The 17,761-nt window shown below is 47.2% G+C and overlaps 1 protein-coding gene across 4 annotated transcripts in view; it reads left to right on the forward strand.

Annotated features, from left to right (window-relative positions):
• The first annotated feature begins 956 nt into the window (after nucleotides 1–956).
• The window catches only part of Slc4a5 (solute carrier family 4 member 5), a 100,222-nt gene continuing 83,417 nt past the window's right edge, over nucleotides 957–17,761 (forward strand). The window contains exon 1 of one of the 4 annotated variants that reach the window (XM_039107330.2): nucleotides 957–1,098. In XM_039107330.2, the coding sequence (XP_038963258.1) occupies nucleotides 978–1,098 (121 nt within the window). In that variant the 5' untranslated portion in view covers nucleotides 957–977. Of the gene's footprint in view, nucleotides 1,099–16,447; nucleotides 16,541–17,761 lie in introns of those variants that run through there. The other 3 variants (XM_063285798.1, XM_039107331.2, NM_212512.2) reach the window with 3 other exon arrangements.

The following is a 17,761-nucleotide window of genomic DNA, read 5'->3' on the forward strand; positions in this document are numbered from 1 at the left end:
CTGCTCTCTTGGGGAGTTCAACTGTTCTCTTTTGCAAAAGGATTATCCTACCTGGGCTTGTCCACTGATGACCCCCATTCCTCCCCCACCCCCCCCCCCACCCCAAGAGCTCACAAGATCCATAGCTGAGAATCCAATGGTTCCCTACCTCCTGTTGCATATAGCTCTGCTTTAATTCTACATACAGCTAAAGTATACAGACCAGGGATGACTAGTGAAGGGGGCTCATCTCTGCAACTATGGGGACCCCTTATCCCTGCTGGACAAAGGCTTTGTAGGCATGGCCTGTTTCAGGGAGAAGCACCACGACCCTGTAAATAACCCCTCACCTATCTGTAAAGAAACCCTATAAACTCAGTTTTCCAGAGGGAACTGTGGCAGAATCCTGCCTTGGTTTGTCTGTGGGACCTTAGAGGATGTAGACAAAGTTACTATTGTCCACTGGGAAGAGATGTTGACAGCAGTGAGTGTTTTCTGAATATATGTCTACACCACATGCCTGATACCCAGGGAGGACAGAAGCAGGCCTTAGATCCCTAGCTGTGAGCCACCATTCAGGTGCTGGGAACTGCACCCAGGTCCTCTGGGAGAGCACCAAGTGCTTTTAACTGCTGAGCCATCTCTCCACATATTAGGTGATATTGGAAATCAGGTTTTTAGTGGAAAATGTTTTAACTTTATTTTGGGAAGTAGGAGGTTACACTCCTTTTAAAATGAAAAGCACACATGCTAAATAAAAATAAGGGAAAAAAATCTACCAAAAAAATGCTGTGTGCATAAATGAATTTCCTTGTTCACAGACCCTGGTACTTTATGTTCAAGTTTCTCTAAAGAGCAAAGCTAGTTGCTTATTGGTGCACCTTTATTAAATATTGCCACATTGTGTTTGATGAGTGGCTCTACAGTTACACCCTCTCCAGCAGTATCAATACCCTTGGCTTCAGTCTGCCCCTTTCAAGAGTGGGCAAGGAGGTGGGATGATAAGGCCAGGAAGAATGAGGAAGCCAGTTCAAGTGGTCCTGACTTGGCTTGACGGCCCTGGGAAGCCACTGGCCACCTGGGAACAAGACACAGAAATCAGCGGTGGTTTTCAGAAAGGTGAGTCTGTAAAGGTCTTCGTTGGCTTGTACTGGGCAAGATGGTGATGATGGTGGGGTGACTTGGGTCCCCAAGTGGGATTCAGCTCACAGGAGAGAGGAGGAAGTACGTGGAGAGGGGCCCTGATGTCAGGGCAGATGTCAGGACCTACAGAACCCAAGAATTACAGATCTACCAAGTCTTATCCTAATATGATCTAGTTAGGCTCAGACATCAGGGACACCTGGGACACAGGGTGCCTAAAGGTATCAGGAAAGATGAGCATGCCCAGTCGCCCTGAAGCCCTGAAAATAAACAAGGAGAAAAGTCACACACACACACACACACACACACACACACACACACACACACAAACCGGGAGCAACACCAACAGTCTCAAATGGGACAGAGAGAACTCTGTGGAGAAAACATGGTGTGCGCACATTCACACATCATTGTTTCCTAGGCTGGGTATTGGAATGGAACAACTATTTGCAGTGAATTTACATTAGATTAGATATAAACAATGTAGACACAATTTTAAAATGTAAAGTGTACAGGCATGTGTGCGAATTGGGTCCCACCCGTTAGACAAACGCTTCTCTGACAGCGGGTCTGCAGAAGGAAGAAGGGATTCCCCGGGAAGTGGGCAGCGTGAGGAGCCTCAGCTCAGAGTCTGCAGAGCCAGGATTCTGTAGCTGTGGGGCAGGGTGGTGGTTGTAATGGCCTGGAGGCTTCACCTATCTTGGCTGCCTGTCACCCGCCCCTCTCTCTCTCCTCACATGGAACTCTCTCATGGCTGTCACAGCATAACAAGGTAGAAGGCTCTCGGGTGGTCGGCTTGGTTAACCACTGAGGTGGCCTAGGTTTGTGTGAGGGACGGGGGACTGTGCGAGCCAACTCACAGTGAACCCTGGATTCAAGAAACACCCACTCCGGCCACAGTGCCCCCTGGGAAGCCTTGGACCCCAGACTGGATCTTTTGTGCATCCTGGAAAGAAGGCTATCACCTCATATCCTCCTGTCCCCTCTAATCCAGTGGGTGAGGAGAGAAAACAAAGAAAAAGAAACTATCCGAAGTCAATAAATATCCACACGATATTACTCTGGGTGATGACAGGCTAACAGCTCTTTGCTATAATCTGCCACGAGGGTAGTTTATTGTTTGGGTACAAAGTCCCAATCCTTTGAACCTGAGACTTCTAAGCCACGGCCAGCTAGCCATGTTCTAGCACAGTGGTTCTCAACCTTCCCAACCCTGAGACCCTTTAATACAGTTCCTCATCTTGCAGTGACCACAACCATCCAATTATTTTGCTGCTACTTCATAACTAATCTGTCTACTGTTATGAATCGTAATATGAAGTATCTAATATGTGACCCTGTGTGGGTCTCTCGACCCACACATTGCAAACTACTATCCAGAGTGGCTGTAGCAGCCAGGAACCTTACTTCCCCGAAACTGCTCTGTTGTAGGACAGCTCTCTAGTCAAAGGGAATCAGGTCATGTTTTCCCACCTCTGCCTGCATCCTCGCCTCTCAGGCCGTTATTTGAACGGTTTCCTCTCTTGGCCTCAAGCGCTCTTGGTAGCTCTGTTGTTCTCATGACAACCCTCCCCCCTGTATCTTCCAAGCCATTTTATAACCTAGGATAGATCAGGGCCAGGCCCTTAGAAGACTGCAGTAAACACTTGTGCTTTTGATTTCTCTGCACCTCTCCCAAGACGCTGCTTTTAAATTTGTCCCGTCTTCAACTAGCTAGAAATCCTCTAAGTCCTGAGACTGCCTTGGGGCAGTAACTGTCTTCATAAGTCCAGGACTAAGGGGTTTCCTGGGGTATGGGCTTCATCCTAAGAAAGTCTTAGACAACCCTTGATGTGTTGATTTCCATTTTGATTCCATAGAGTATTGAGACCCCTGATGTTGGGTTTATGTGCAGCCATGGCCTCCCAATGTTTGCTTCCAAACAGTTGTTGCAACTGTCACTGGCCCCAGGGGTGTGGCTTTTCCACTGAGGAGAAAACTCTCCTTAAGGACTTTTTCTGTCTTCTTTGTTTGTTTGTCTATCTGTATGTGAATATAGGAGTATGTGTGCTGTGGCATGATATGGAGGTCAGAGGATAACTGTGGGAGTCAGTTCTCTCTCTTTACCAGTTGGGTTCCAGAGGGTCACTTACAGTCTAGCTAAAGCTAATGGTGAGTGCTTTTGTCTGCAGAGCCATTGCCCTAAAGCGAGGCCTTTGAACCAGAGGTAAGTTTCTTACCTGAAGGAGGAGGGAAACCCTGACGTAGAGACTGTCTACACTCACGCCATGGTAGAGGCTGTGGAAGAAAAGGGCAGAGTTATTTTTCTTTCAGTCTTCAGTATCTTCCACCCAGTATGTGTGTGTGCGTGTGTGTGTGTGTGCATGTGCAAGCCTGCATTCACCCTGGAGTGTGTATGGTGCTGGCACTCAAGGTTTTGCTAGACAAGCACACTAGGTCTGAGCTACATCCCCAGCCCCGGAATTCAGCTTTTAGTGGGGTTTCAGTCTCTGTTTTTCCTCTTGTTTTTGAGACTACAATTAAATACTCTCTGAGCTCCAGCTTCTAAATGGAAAAGGTTAGACTTAAAGTGTGACTTGTTTGCCATTGGAAGAGTTCCACAAAGGCAAACAGGAGAAGACTGACTCCCACAGGTATAGGAGGAGGATCTTACTCCCATCCCCACAGTGACACACTTTCCAACAAGGCCACACCTCCTAATAGTGTCACTCCCTGGGCTAAGCATATACAAACCATCACAATGGAAGAGAAGAACCAACTCTCAAAAGTTGTTCTCCATCCTTGTGAACCATGGCACATGTGTGTCCCCACTAAAGAATAAAGTATTTGGGCTGGAGAGATGGCTCAGAGGTTAAGAGCACTGTCTGCAATTCCAGAGGACCTGAGTTCAATTCCCAGCAACCACACGGTGGCTCATAACCATCCATATTGAGATCTGATGCCCTCTTCTGGACCGCAGGCATACATGCAGGCAGAAAGCTGTATGATGTATACATAATAAATAAATATTTTTAAAAAAAGAATAAAGTATTTAAAATGCAAAAGAAGCCCAACCCAGTAAAAACCTTAGGAGATTCAGAATATACATGGTTTTTCCTCACAGGGTTTGGCATGTTGGAGATTAAACACAGGACCTTGTGCATGGTAGGCCAACTGCTCACAGGTGGGCCCAACCCAGACCCTCCAGGGCTTTCCCTGTTTCCCTGTACACTCCCTTTTTCTACGGGCTAGCATTTGGGTCTGCAGCGCTGTGGCCGCCCTGGGACTTGGAACATTCTCCTCAAGCTGATGCCCATGGACTAATGAAGTCTGACATCTTCCTGAGGATTCTGTTTCAAAGGAGTTGGTTCTCCTAGGAGGTCCCTGCTCCGTTGTGTTCTGACAAACTAAGCAGCAGTAATAATCCTCCCTCAGACTCCCTCATTAGATAAACCATGGACGACACAGATAAGAGATTCAAAAACATAATATGTTTACAGGATCTGAATAGACAATGACTTTTTGGTTCAAACATGGTTGGTGAAGTAATGGAGGAGGGTTGTGCTGATAGCAGAAGAAACGGGGGAGGGAGGTGGTACCTAGTTTGAAGGCCTCCTCTAAAAGGGATTGAATTCAAGGCCCTGGGAGCCACTGGCCACTTCACAGAGTGAAGAGTGAGAATAGAGGGTCTATTTCATATGTGTAGTGGTAGCTTTGTTGTAGCCTCTGACTTGGCAGAGTGAGGGGAAGCCCAAGCCCACCCAGGGCCAGGTAAGTTTAGTGCTTCCTCCATAGGTCTGTGCAAGCTAAAGGGTAGTCTGGCTGTCTAAAGAAATCTCTAGCTATCCCAACTGAGAAACAGGGCAGCAGAATGAAGAAGTTGTCCTGGCATGGTGCCGTTTCACTCCTTGTCTATGCTCTGTACTGCTCTCCTTGGGAGCAAGAACCAGTACATGCATACGTACGGTGTGATGCCAGGCTTTCACAGTGAGGGGTGGGCCTGTGGGCCCTTCCCTCTCGTTATGTGTTCTCTGCCTAGAGCCATAACTGTTGCCCTTCATCCCGGGCTCTTCCCTGTGCCTACCTCAGACCTCTTCCATTTCAATAAGGGCTTTGTAGCCTCTTCATCAAGTCAGGTAGATACAGGCAAGATGAGGCGTGTATGAAATCCTCGTTTCAAAGACGTGAGGCTCAAACAAGACATCCCTTTTCTATCCATCCATCCGTCTGTCTGTCTGTCTGTCTGTCTGTCTGTCTGTCTGTCTGTCTATCCGTCCATCCATCCATTCATCATTTATCTATTTTAATCAAAGACCCTCTTCTTGGGATCTCAGAAGGTAGTTAGCTTCACCATTACACTGTCTAGGCCACATCCCTGCTCCAGGTCTTTAAGGAATGAGTGGGAGGGAATGCTCAGGAGACCAGCTGTTCCTAGATGTACCGGGCTGTGCTATTCTTAGGCACTGAGACTCCTGGAGGTCAGTGCACTATCCAAAGAGAGGGCCTCCCAGGCTTTGTTGAAATTCCAACTTGGACACCCAGTGCCCTTAGCTGTGTGGCTCCTGTCTCTGAGAAAGTGTGTCTTCTGCTTTATCCAAGTGGACATCCTGAGGTTTGGAGTTCAGCTGTGAGCTCATGAGGGAAGTGTGTACCAGCACCCAGGAGACAGCCAGCTAGGTTCTCCAGCCGCCCCCACTCACCTATTGGGGGAGGGCAGTCCGTGAGGGTAATCTCTTCCCATGCTGAGCACTCAGAGAGGGCATTAAGCTTCACCAAATGCCAGCCCATCTGCCCTTCTGCCAAGCATCTTCCCAGAAAGGCAGCAATAAGCAAATGGGATGTCTCTTACCTCCACTGCAGTGTGAACTGGTATAGTGGCCTCGTCCACAAAACAGATACTTCATCAATTATGACAACAAATGGTGAGCGTGTCCACTAGTGGGACACTAGTGGAGTCTGTAACCCAGACTAGAATCAGTTGGTCTTGAACATCCTATACACAAATCACATCTGTACATTCCTTAAACCACTCAAGGCTGTTTCCCTTAGTGTTTGGCTTTGGGCCATCCCTTCTAATTTTTTTTTTTAATCTCATGGGTATGTAATTTGGATTGCTTTTTGCAGCATTTTAAGGACAAGGGCCTTTTCAGATTCTTTAAGCCTGTGTGTGTTCTTGTGTTCATGCCCATTCCTCAGGCTCTAGGCGTCTTGTTTTTTAAAATATTTATCCATGATTTATGGGTGTGGGTGTATCGCATGCCCGCAGGAGCCCAAGGAGGCCAGAGGAGGACACTGGATGCCTGTAGAAACACCTATACACATAAAACAAAAGCGAGTGGATCTTAGGAGCACATGGAACCTGTTGTAGTTAAAATTAACTGGGGGTTTCTGCCCACCTTGATCATTTAGTTCCCAAACACAAACCTTTATGTTTATAACAAACCGTAAAAGCACTAGAGCTGGGCAAATATCAGCCTCTAAGCTATTTGTCTGTTTCCCTAGGATGTCACTTGGCCACTCCTCCTCCAACTGGTTGGCCTCCATGGCCCTGCTCTCACAATCTGCCTACTCCATGTTGTCTTCTCTCTCCTCTCTCCCTTCCTTCCTTGTGGGCTCTGCCTCAGGCCCCAAGCCAGGGAACAGAAGCTCCACCTACCTCTCTTCCGCCCAGCTACAGGCTGTAGGCATCTTTATCCCACCAATAGTTTTAAAATAAGGAGCAGGGTTACATGGCATCATCTAATGTATGGGAAGATCCGGGGCGGGGGGGGGGGCGGAACCAGGTCTTGGGGGCCAATATTTAGCATTACATAGCAACAGACCAAACCTCAACAGGACCCCACCTTTGAAGAGCTTACCACCTAGAGGGCGGGGCAAGGCCCGTGCATATGGTGTGGAGAGTTGGCTCAGCGGTCAAGAGCACTGGTTGCTCTTGTAGAGAACCCAGGTTTGGTTTCTGCACCGATGTGGTGGTGGCTCACAACCATCTGTTACCCCAGTGCCAGGAGATCCTTACCCCTCTTCTGACCTCCAGGGGCACCAGGCATGCATGTGGTACACAGACATACGTGCAGGCAAAACGCCCATATGCATGAAATAAAAAATTAAAAAGAAATGCACACATATTTGTTAGTGATTCGAGATGATGCTGTAAGCTGCTTACGGGGTAAAATCAGCAAACCAGACATTCATGGTGGGGCCTGATCCCTCTCTGGTCCTGTGTGCACCTTAGGCAGTCACAGGGTTGTTTTGGTCACCCTTGGGTTCAGTCTTATGGCAGGATTACAGTGTCCACTCCCCTCTGCTAATCCGAGCTTCAGTCCTGATTCAGCATTGAGACCTGGCATCCTTAGGCTGGCACTGGAGGGGAAGCGGTGGCAGATGGGGTTCAGATCAAGTCTCAGGTTTTCACCCTTCCTCACTCACTCAGCTAACAGGGGGCTCTAACACAGTCAGGGTGGAGCTGCAGAAAAAAGAGAAGCAGGAAGATCCCATGTGCGTGCGTGCGCGCGTGCGCTTCTGGTCTTGCCAGGGTCCTCAGTGATATGTGGTCAATCTGCCTCTTGTTATTTTCCTCAGAAGCCATTCTTTTCTGTTCACTTAAGAGTCTACCTTTTGGGGCTGGAGAGATGATGGCTCAGTGAGCAGTTAAGAGCACTGGCTGATCTTCTAAGGGACCCAGGTTCAATTCCCAGCACCCACATGGCAGCTCACAACTGTCTGTAACTCCAGTTTCAGGGGATGCAACACCCTCACACACAGGATACAAGTTGGCTGAACACCAATATACATAAAATAAAAGGAAACAAATCATTAAAAAAAATGTTAAGGAGTCCGCCTCTGTTCATCTCCTGCCTCAAGGAGAAAGTTCATGGGGCCAGATGTGTCCTAGTTTCCCATCTGTGATAAAATATTCAGACAAAAAGCGATTCAGGGGAGAAAGGGCTTACTGTAGCTCACGATTATAGGTCACGCTCCACAGGAGTAGGAAATCAAGGTGGCAGGAGCATAAAGACACCCCCACTTTTGGGAATGGAGAGACCAAATGCACACAATGCACAGCGAGCTTGCGAGCTTGCGAGCGTGAGAACTTGCTGGCGCCGTTTGTTGCACACACGATCACCTGCGTGTTTGTGTGCGTTCGGCTCCATACTCCAGCCCTAGCATCTGCAGTTCAACCAGAAGGTCGTCCCTCCACATTCTGCTCATCCGGTCTATCCAGGGTTAGACGTTTGGGTTGCTCCTGAGGGCTACTGCTAGGCCTATGGCCATATGTCTAAGACCTGCCTCCTTGTTTTCCATGCTCCTGTGTTTAGGAGTAGAACTTAGTTGCGTTCGAGTAGGAAACGTAATTATATGGAGGACAAACACAAAATACACAAATAATCACTGAGTGGCTCCTAAACCCTGGCCTCCTGGTTACTGTATGAAGAAACATCACTGAAAGGGATCTCAATGCTGGGACTTTTTCTGGAGCAACCCCAACGTAAATAGGGGCAGCCACAAGCATTCTGTTGAACCTTGATTGTTTCTAGCGGCCAATATTTCTTTAAGAAAGTGTGTATGTGGAGGTCGGAGGCTGACATCAGATGTGTTTCCCAGTCACTCTCTACTTTATCTCTTGAACCCAGAGCTTACCAGTTTGGCTAATCTTGCCAGACAGCCTGTTTTAGGGATTGTCTGCCTTTCTCCTTAGTGCTGGGATTACAGGAGTGCGCTATGCTGCTCCCTCAGTCAGTGTTGGGGATCCAAATCCAGGTCCTCACACTTGCACAGCAAGTGTCTTATCCCATGAGCCTTCTCTCCAGGCCCCCACCTGTCAATATTTCTAAAAAAAATTTCTATGGAGTGTCTAAAGAGCAACCTCGTTCCAGTGAATATCCTTACGCTCTTTCAAAGTACAGATTGACTGAGACAAGGTTTCATGTAGACCAGAAAAGCCTGTGTGGTGGTTTGAATATGCTTGGCCCAGGAAATGGCACTTTTTGGTGGTATGGCCTTATTGGAGTAGATGTGGCCTGTTGGAGGAAGTGTGTCACTGTGGGCATGGGCTTTAAGACCCTCGTCCTAGCTGCCTGAAAGCCAGTCTTCTGTTTGCCTTCAGAACAAGAGGTTGAGCTCTCAGGTCCTCCTGTGCCTTGTCTGCCTGGATACTGTCATGCTCTCATCTTGATGATAATGGACTGAACCTCTGAACCTGTGAGCCAGCCCCAATTAAATGTTGTCCTTATAAGAATTGCCTTGGTCATGGTATCTGTTCACAGCAGGAAAACCCTAACTAAAACATTCTGGAACAGGCTATGTATCAGCCTAGCCTTGAACTCTACATCCTCAGTCTCCACCTCCTAAATGCAAGGGCTATAAGCAAGCAAGTGCTGCTTTTGCAGGAAAACTGAGTTGGGGACCCAGCACCATACAGAGAGGGCTCACAAACACTTGCATACCCAACTCCTGAAGGATCTGATGCCGCTGGCCTCCATGGACACCTGAACTTATGTCGAGTCTCTCCATACACACATAATAAAAAAGCAACAAAACTGAATCTTTAAAAACATTGGTTTCCTCTCAGGGCATTGAGGTAGTTTCTTATGCTTGCTGTGGTAAGTGACACTGTAGGGGACAACAGCCAGGAGTCACTGTGCTGCAGAATATTTGATCACACCGTGAACCCTGAGATTGTGTTGTTCACTGGAAAAACCTGTTTCTAGTTGTGGTGTGGATCAGCCTTAGCACACACCGCTAATCCCTCTGGTTGGACTACAGATGTACCCTTACTACAAACCTTTAATCCCAAATAATAAAGGTAAAGTTAGTTTGTGGAAGGAAGCACCCATGTCTAAAAGTGATGACTGGGGCGGGAGAGGTGATGACTAATTGAGTGGCAGACAAAGTGACAAATCAGAGAAAGATTTGACAGAATGGGATATGCTCAACTCTCATCAGAGAGGAAAGGGAACCTATTTGAGGGACAATGAACACGAGGAGAAAGGAAAAGTCTTTACCAGGACGGTTGTGGAGAGATATGTTGCACAGTGAGAACAAGCTAGACACAGTTGAAGACAGAACAAACCAGAGAATAAGAAGGAGCCGGAGATTAGAACATATTGCCAAAGTTAGTTTGAGGCCAAGCAGAACAATTCAGTAAGAAACTGAGAGAATCCAAACTGAATCAGTCAGCTTGGAGAGGAGTTGGAGTCAGAACTGAGTTGAACCAGCCAGCTAGAGTTCAGAAAGAGCTATAAAAGGGTGAGATTATTCAGCAGTAAGTCTCAGAGGCTGAAAACATTCTAGACTATATTGTCCGGAACTAAGCCTAGTTTAGCAGCTAGAGGCAATAAGCCTCAGAGACAGCAATTACATCAGGTGAATAAAACTACATTTACATCACTGACAGCCTAGAGCCACTGAACTCCCAGGCTCTGCTAGCCCACACAGGATTCTCTCCAGATTTTATTTAATTCCATATAATCCGATATGATACAAGTACAGGAGGTAACTGCCCCAAACCATCTGCTTGTCTTCGTTCACAGGAGAGACTGTGTCTGTAAGGCCACTTTCTAGACAAAGAGGCAAAGTTTTCCTAAGGAACGAGATAGTAGTGTCTTGGTTACTCTTCTGCAGCTATGAAGACACTGTTATCCAGGCAGCTTATGGAGGAAAGGGTTTGCTGGAGGCTTACAGTTCCAGAAGGTTAGTCCATTGTCACCACTCATGGAGGGACCAGGGAGGATGGAGCTTAACAATGAGACAGATTAAAGTCTCATGCAATGGCCAACTTTATTCAGAGAATCAGACATTTTATACTCCGAGGGTTAAGCTAGGTTTTATGAGCAAAGTTTGCATGAGTTCAGCTGTGTACAATCACAAGAGCAAGCTGTGCATGGATGGAGTGTAAACAGCAATGCATGGTCTAGAGCAAACCCACGCTGATCTGCTGCCTGTGGGAGGGGCACGGAAGCACATCCCACAAACAATCCTGTGCTTTGGAGGCCTCAGATCACAAGACTCTTGTCCTGTTTTCCTGGAGTTTCTCATAAGCCCTCAGAATTCTCCTCACAGAGCTTCACTCATAAACTCTGTTCTGACATGACCATCATTGCAGGGATCATAGTGGCAGGCAGGCAGGTGGTCACGTCTTGAAACAAGAACAATGAGGCAGAGAGAGAGAGAGAGAGAGAGAGAGAGAGAGAGAGAGAGAGAGAGAGAGAGAGAGCGCTAGGAATGGTGTGGGATTTTGAAACTTCAAAGCCAACTCCCTAGTGACACACCTCCTCCATCCAACAAGGCCACTCCCTCCCATCCTTCCCAAACAATTCCACCAACTGGGAACTAAGTATCAAATATATGAACCCTTGGGGCCATCCTCATTCAAACCATCACAGATAGGGTCTCATGTAGTCCAGGCTGGCTTTAAACTCACTACTAAGCAAGGGTAACCTTAAACTCCTGATCCTCCAGTCTCTGTCTTCAAAGTTCTGGGATTACAGGCCTGTGCCATTTGCACCAAGTTTTACATAGTGCTGGGGATTGAGCCCAGGGCTTCGAGCATGCTAGGCAAGCACTCTGCCAGTTGAGCCACAAATGCAGCTCCTGTGAAATGTTGCCATGCCAGTGTGAATGGTCAATGATGGTATTTCTGCACAGTTCTAACTTGCTTACGTTTTTTCTCCCCAAGATTTACATACCTTTACTTTTTTATGTGTATGTGTAAATGCCTGATGTGTATGCCTCATACCTCAGAGGCCAGAAGAGGGTTGTGGAACCTCTGGAACTGTTCAGTTTGGGCTGGGGTCTCTGCAAGATCAATATGCTGGTTGGTTTTTGTCATCTTGACATAGTCCTAGACATATCTGCGAAGATGAAGGAAAGTTAATTGAGAAAATGCCTCTATAGTACCGGTCTGTAGTCTTGGCTAGCGAGATAGCTCAGTGGTTAAGAGCACTGGCTGCTCTTCCAGAGATCCTGAGTTCAATTCTCAGTACCACATGGTGACTCACACTGTCAGTGATTCCAGATGCAGTGGATCCGACACCCTCACACAGACATGCATGCAGGCAGAACACCACTGCACATAACATTTAAAAAGAAAGAGATTAGTCTGTAGTCAAGTCCGTTTTTGTTTTTTTTTTTTTTTTTGGTTCTTTTTTTCGGAGCTGGGGACCGAACCCAGGGCCTTGCGCTTCCTAGGTAAGCGCTCTACCACTGAGCTAAATCCCCAGCCCAAGTCCGTTTTCTTAATTAGTGGTTGATATAGGAAAGTCCAGCCTACTGTGGGCAATGCCACCCCTGGGCAGGTGGTCCTGGATTGTATAAGAAAGCGGGATGAATAAGCCATGGTGAGCAAGCCAGCAAGCAGCACTCTTCCCATGGTCTGTGTGTCAGCTCCCGCCTCCAGGCTCCTGCCTTGAGCTCCTGCACTGATTTCCTTCAGGAAAGGACTGTGACGTGGACATGTAAACTGAAATAGGCCCTTCGTCCTTAGCAATAGAAAGCTAAGGCAAGCAGTGTGTGCTCTTAACTGCTGAGCCGACCCTCCAGTCCTTTCCCCCTGTCCCCCAAATGAGTAAGACATGGAATCTTTTCAAATGTTTAAGGACCATTTGTTTTCCTAATGGTTTTTTTTTAAGTTGATAAAAAATGATTCCATACTTGGTCTAGGAGAATCTAAGGACAAGGTTGTAGAGTTTCCTTTAAATTTTAGATTTATGATTTAAAAAAAAAGATAATAGTCACAGGATTCAAAATTGAAGAGGAGTAAGAGTTCTTTTCCAGTTTCTGGGCTCCCTCGCTTCCCACCTGTTTTGATCAGTCATAGACCACATTCAACACTCTGAAATAGCAAAATCTAGCATCCCATTCTGACCTCGCTCCTGTCCTGTAGACCTAACCCCACACCTGCCAATCAGCTTCATTCTGACCCCTTTCCCGACCCCTCACCTGCCCTTCTCATCGTATGGGGTCCTCTGTACCACAGTGGCACCCACCGGGAGAGCCTTGTGTATTATGGTATGCTGCACCAGGGCACGCTTCTATTTGCCAGTCTCCAGCACAAAAATCACACGTCCACTGTCTGGACATGAACCTTTCGAGACTGGGAGAGGAAGCTATCGATATTGAAGCCAAGACAACAGGAGCTAATGGTGAACATCCAAGACAGGTCAGGTCACAAGCTCAAGAGCCCTGTCTCCACGAGCAGCCATATTTAATTTCAGGCTGAAAAATAGCTGCTCAGCTCAACCAATAATTAAGTTGCTCTTCTCGCCTACTCCCCAGGTTGTTCCTCTCCCTTCCTCCCCTTCTTTCTGTGATTTAATTAGCCTCTCTCTCTCTCTCTCTCTTTCTCTCTCTCTCTCTCTCTGTTTATCTGTGTTTGTGGATGTACATGTGCCACCAAGCATATGTGGTAGCTAGGCCAGAGGACAACCTTCAAGAATTTGTTTTCTCATTCTATCAGAGGGATTTCAGGGATAGAACCAGGGTCATGAGACTCTAATTTACCCTCTAAGCCCCAAGCTTTGCTACTGTTCTGCTGTTGGAAACAGTGTCTCACTATGCAGTACTGGCTGACCTGAAACTCCATGTATAGACCCTGCTGGCCTCAACTCACAAGAGACCTGCCTATTTCTGCCTCCCAAGTACTAGGATTAAAGACATTTGCTACTTTATTCAGCTGCTGTTGCTGTTTCTGAGACAGGGTCAGGCTCTCTGACCCTGGATGCCTTGTGCTTCATGGGCAGCCCAGGATGGCAACAAACTCATGCAAATTCTCCTACTTCATCTCCCAAGTGCTGCTGGGATTACAGGTTTGAGTCATTATCGCCGGCTCGTTCGGTTCTTCAACAGGGTGTGACCTTGGACAAGCCATTTTACCTTCTCTAGGCTTCAAGTCTCTCATCTGTCAACGGAATCAGGCATGATAGGGCTCGCTAGTGAGGGTTTGGGAGACTTTTTAATTCTTTTTTTTTTCTTTTTTTCGGAGCTGGGGACCGAACCCAGGGCCTTGCGTTTGCTAGGCAAGCGCTCTACCACTGAGCTAAATCCCCAACCCCGAGACTTTTAATTCTTTAGGCATGTTTTTCTTTCTGTTATTATTGTCCAAAATGTTGCTAGCATCGTATTTGAATTTCATACAAACTTCTGAATATTTAACATATTTCCCCACTCAGAAATATGTTTTCTTATTATTTATTCCTAAGCAAAGTTTATCACATACTCTTGTTGAGACACACATGTAGGCAAGTTCACTTCTAGATGTTTTGCAATAAAAATTTTTTAATATTTTTTATTTACTTGTTGTGACAGGGTCTTACTATCTCCTAACCATGCAGACCAGTCTGGCCTCAAACTCACAGAGATCTGTCTACCGTTGTTCTCAGGGTGCTGGGATTAAAGGCATGTGCTGTCACAGCAGGCTGCATTGGAAAAGAAACCTCCCCTCCATATGTGTTATCCTAATCAGAACATGCTAATAATCTATCAATAGCACACAAGTGCCTTTAGTGCCAGTGAGTCTCGGTGATAGCCCCTCCCACCTTGCACGCACCACGTCAAGGAAGTAGAGCTTCAACACCTCAGTCATGACCCGAATAATAAGACTCGGCTTGGCGGAAGTGACCAAAGCCCAGTATCCTACTTCAGCCAGTACAACCTGGATGGAGGACAGAGGGAAGTGGCCAGTCCTAGCTGCCTGCCTGGTCTGGTCCCCTTTGGGACCGTGTCTCAGAGATAGCTATCCAGGTACCCTCAGGTTCTTTCTGGTCTTACTTGTTTCCAGTGGTAGCATTGCTCAATGGCTATCAGGGAAGCTTTGTTAATCTTGGAAGATGGGAGACCTTGGGGGTCTGGCTTGCTTAAGGGAAGGGGTTGCCATCTAGCAAAGCTCATTTCTCTCTGAGGGAAATGAAATTCGTGTCTCTCCGCCTGCTACCGAGGATAACCTCTAGGTGGCAGCAGAGATTAGGCAGGAGGGGCGGCCCAGTCCTTGCTTTCCAGGGCTGGCAAGGGACGCTGGTTCTCAGACTCTAGGAAGGCTAGGAGTCCTCCTCCCCGTCTCTGCTAAGAGACAACCCACCCAGTTGCCTCCTGTCCAGGACATGTTGCCAGCTTCCTCTGAGTGTCACAGTATGAAGTGTTTTTAGCCAGACACTGGCCTAATGTCTGCGTAGACTCAATCAGCCTCCGACAGAGAGGTCTTTACCCCCTTTCCAAGGTCCACAGAGATTTGAGCTGGCATCTGAACCCATTTAAAAACCCAAACAAACCCAATTTTTGAATTGGTATTTGAACACAAGCATCTACAAGCCATGCTTTATTTTGGTAACAGGGGCATAGCAGCGAATAAAATAAAGTCTTTCCCGTATTAGTGGGCAAGGCAGTAAAGCAAACAGGCAAGGAGGTACATGGTGCCCAGATGTGCTGTCTGTAGCCCTGCCCACATCAGTCCCTCGCCGTTTCTCAGTATAGCAGCTGCACCACTAAGCACCCTCAGTGTGACAGATCTCTTCCCAGCATCTTACCAGTCCTTAAAGATCTAAACCCCTGAAAGTTGAACACTTTCCAGTAGGCTGTAACTTTGTCTCAACTGAGGTCACATGGTAGGCCTAGGCTTGCCAGTGGGCTGTAACTTTGTCTCAACTGAGGTCACATGGTAGGCCTAGGCCTGTGCAGTTTCCAGAGTGATGCCACATTTCTCTGGGCCTTAGTTTCCCTGCATTTAAAATGGGTACTTTGGGGTAGGATGAGATCATCTTTTTTTTTTTTCCAACTACAACATCCCTCCAAGACAGAATAAATGAAGCGAAAGATCTGAGGCCAGAGAGATGATTTAGCCATTAAAGGCACTTGCTGACAGGGTCAATACCTAGGACCCACAAGGTGGAAGGTGAGAACTGAGTCCCACGAGTTGTACTCTGACTTTTGCATGTCTACTATGGCGTGCCTGCGTGATACACACACACACACACACACACACACACACACACACACAAACACACACACACACACACACGATACAGAATTTCAAAGAGAAAAGGTCTTGGATAAAAGTGAGCAGGGAGATGAATTGGTATTTCAGATTCAAGGCTGGAATATACCACAACTATGAAATAAATGCTCACCAGGTTAAAATCACCTATGAAATCCAAAAAGAAATTGGGAACGAAGTCCCCTGCCCGTGGCTGTTGATGTCCCCAGTCAGCCCCTGCCACCTGGGTCTGTCCAGCCAATCAGGCATCTGTGCCTGACCTTGCGGGAGTATTCCTTCCCCCACCCCAGTCACATGGCTGACCGCTACTGAACCCCAGAAGTCAATCTCCAATGCCCCAAATACTGCTCAGCCTGGAAGCCACAGAAAGCCTTTCTGCAACCCAACGGGAGTGGAGCCAGGGGCTCTGGTCTTCCTGAGATTTGGAGCCTGGTGTCCACTGCTAAGAACACACAGGTATGTCTGCAGCAGGATCATATACGAAGCGTGTTTTTCCGCATGTGGGACCTGAGTGTTGAGGTGTGATAGGCACACACACTGTCCCAGAATGCTAGACAAATCCTCTAGGTGAGCCCAGGGTGTTTGCCTTTCCTTATTAGACTGTAGTTGTCTTTCTAGAGTCCACTGGACTGATGAATGGAGCTGAGCAGAGCCTCTTGTGCTCTCAGAACCCTGGAGGATCGTTTCAGCTTGCTTTCCTCTGAAGGAAGCAAGTATCTTTCACACATGTATTTCTGTTTGTGTTTCCAGTGCGTGTGACACTGGCAACACTTCAGAAGCACCCAGAAGCCTGAGGCTCGCCTTTTCCCCCTGAGAGTTGTAGAGAAATAGATGGCACCTGCTCTTCTAACACGGGATGGAGAAAGGCTAGTGGCTAGATATCCGTTCTGCAGTTCTGCTTCTAGGCTGTGGATATGGTGCATGGCGTGGCTACTGACAACTGCTCAGGGACATTTCATTTTCTTGCTTTATTCTTTCTCTTCTGGGGTGTAGGGGTTTGCTTGGCTGGCCTGGGACAACTAATGAGCCTCCAGTCAAGAGCTGGCCTTTCATTTCTCCGTTCTTCGTTTTCTGTTTTGTTTTGTTTTGTTTTGTTTTGTTGTTGTTTGGTTGGTTTTGGGTTTTTGTTTGTTTGGTTTTGGTTTTTTGTTTATTTGGTTTTGGATTTTTTGTTTGTTTGTGGTTATTTTTGTTTTGTTTTGTTTTGTTTTGTTTTTGAGGTAGGGTCTCATGTGTCCCAGGCTGGCCTGGAACTGGCTATGTAGCACAGGCTGGTCCTGAAGATCCCCTTGCCTCCATCTCTCAAGGTATCTGAAACGACGTCCACCTTCCCTTGCCTGGTTTCTAGCTCCTCGGCCTAAGGTCTGGCACGGTTCTGCGTTTATTTGACAAAATTATCCACGGTATGCCAGAGGGGAAGTCTTTTGCTGAGGTCCTCTGGTTCACCAGACGCCATGCTGTCTGGTCTAACATTCTTAACTGTAAAGGTCAAATTGCTTAAAGTACAGACGGAACAAAAGACGAAATGGGTGAGCGTCTAGTGCAGCGAAAGCTTTCTCTTAGGTGGTTCCTGCCCACAGCCATGGCTGCCTGTGATGAGGTTGAATTAGCACTCTCTGACGTTCTTCCCTAATAATCAGACCCTTTCATCCTGACTGTGTCCAGGCCTCTGGTGCA

Source organism: Rattus norvegicus, chromosome 4 (genome assembly GCF_036323735.1).
Source record: "Rattus norvegicus strain BN/NHsdMcwi chromosome 4, GRCr8, whole genome shotgun sequence".
NCBI lineage: Eukaryota > Metazoa > Chordata > Mammalia > Rodentia > Muridae > Rattus > Rattus norvegicus.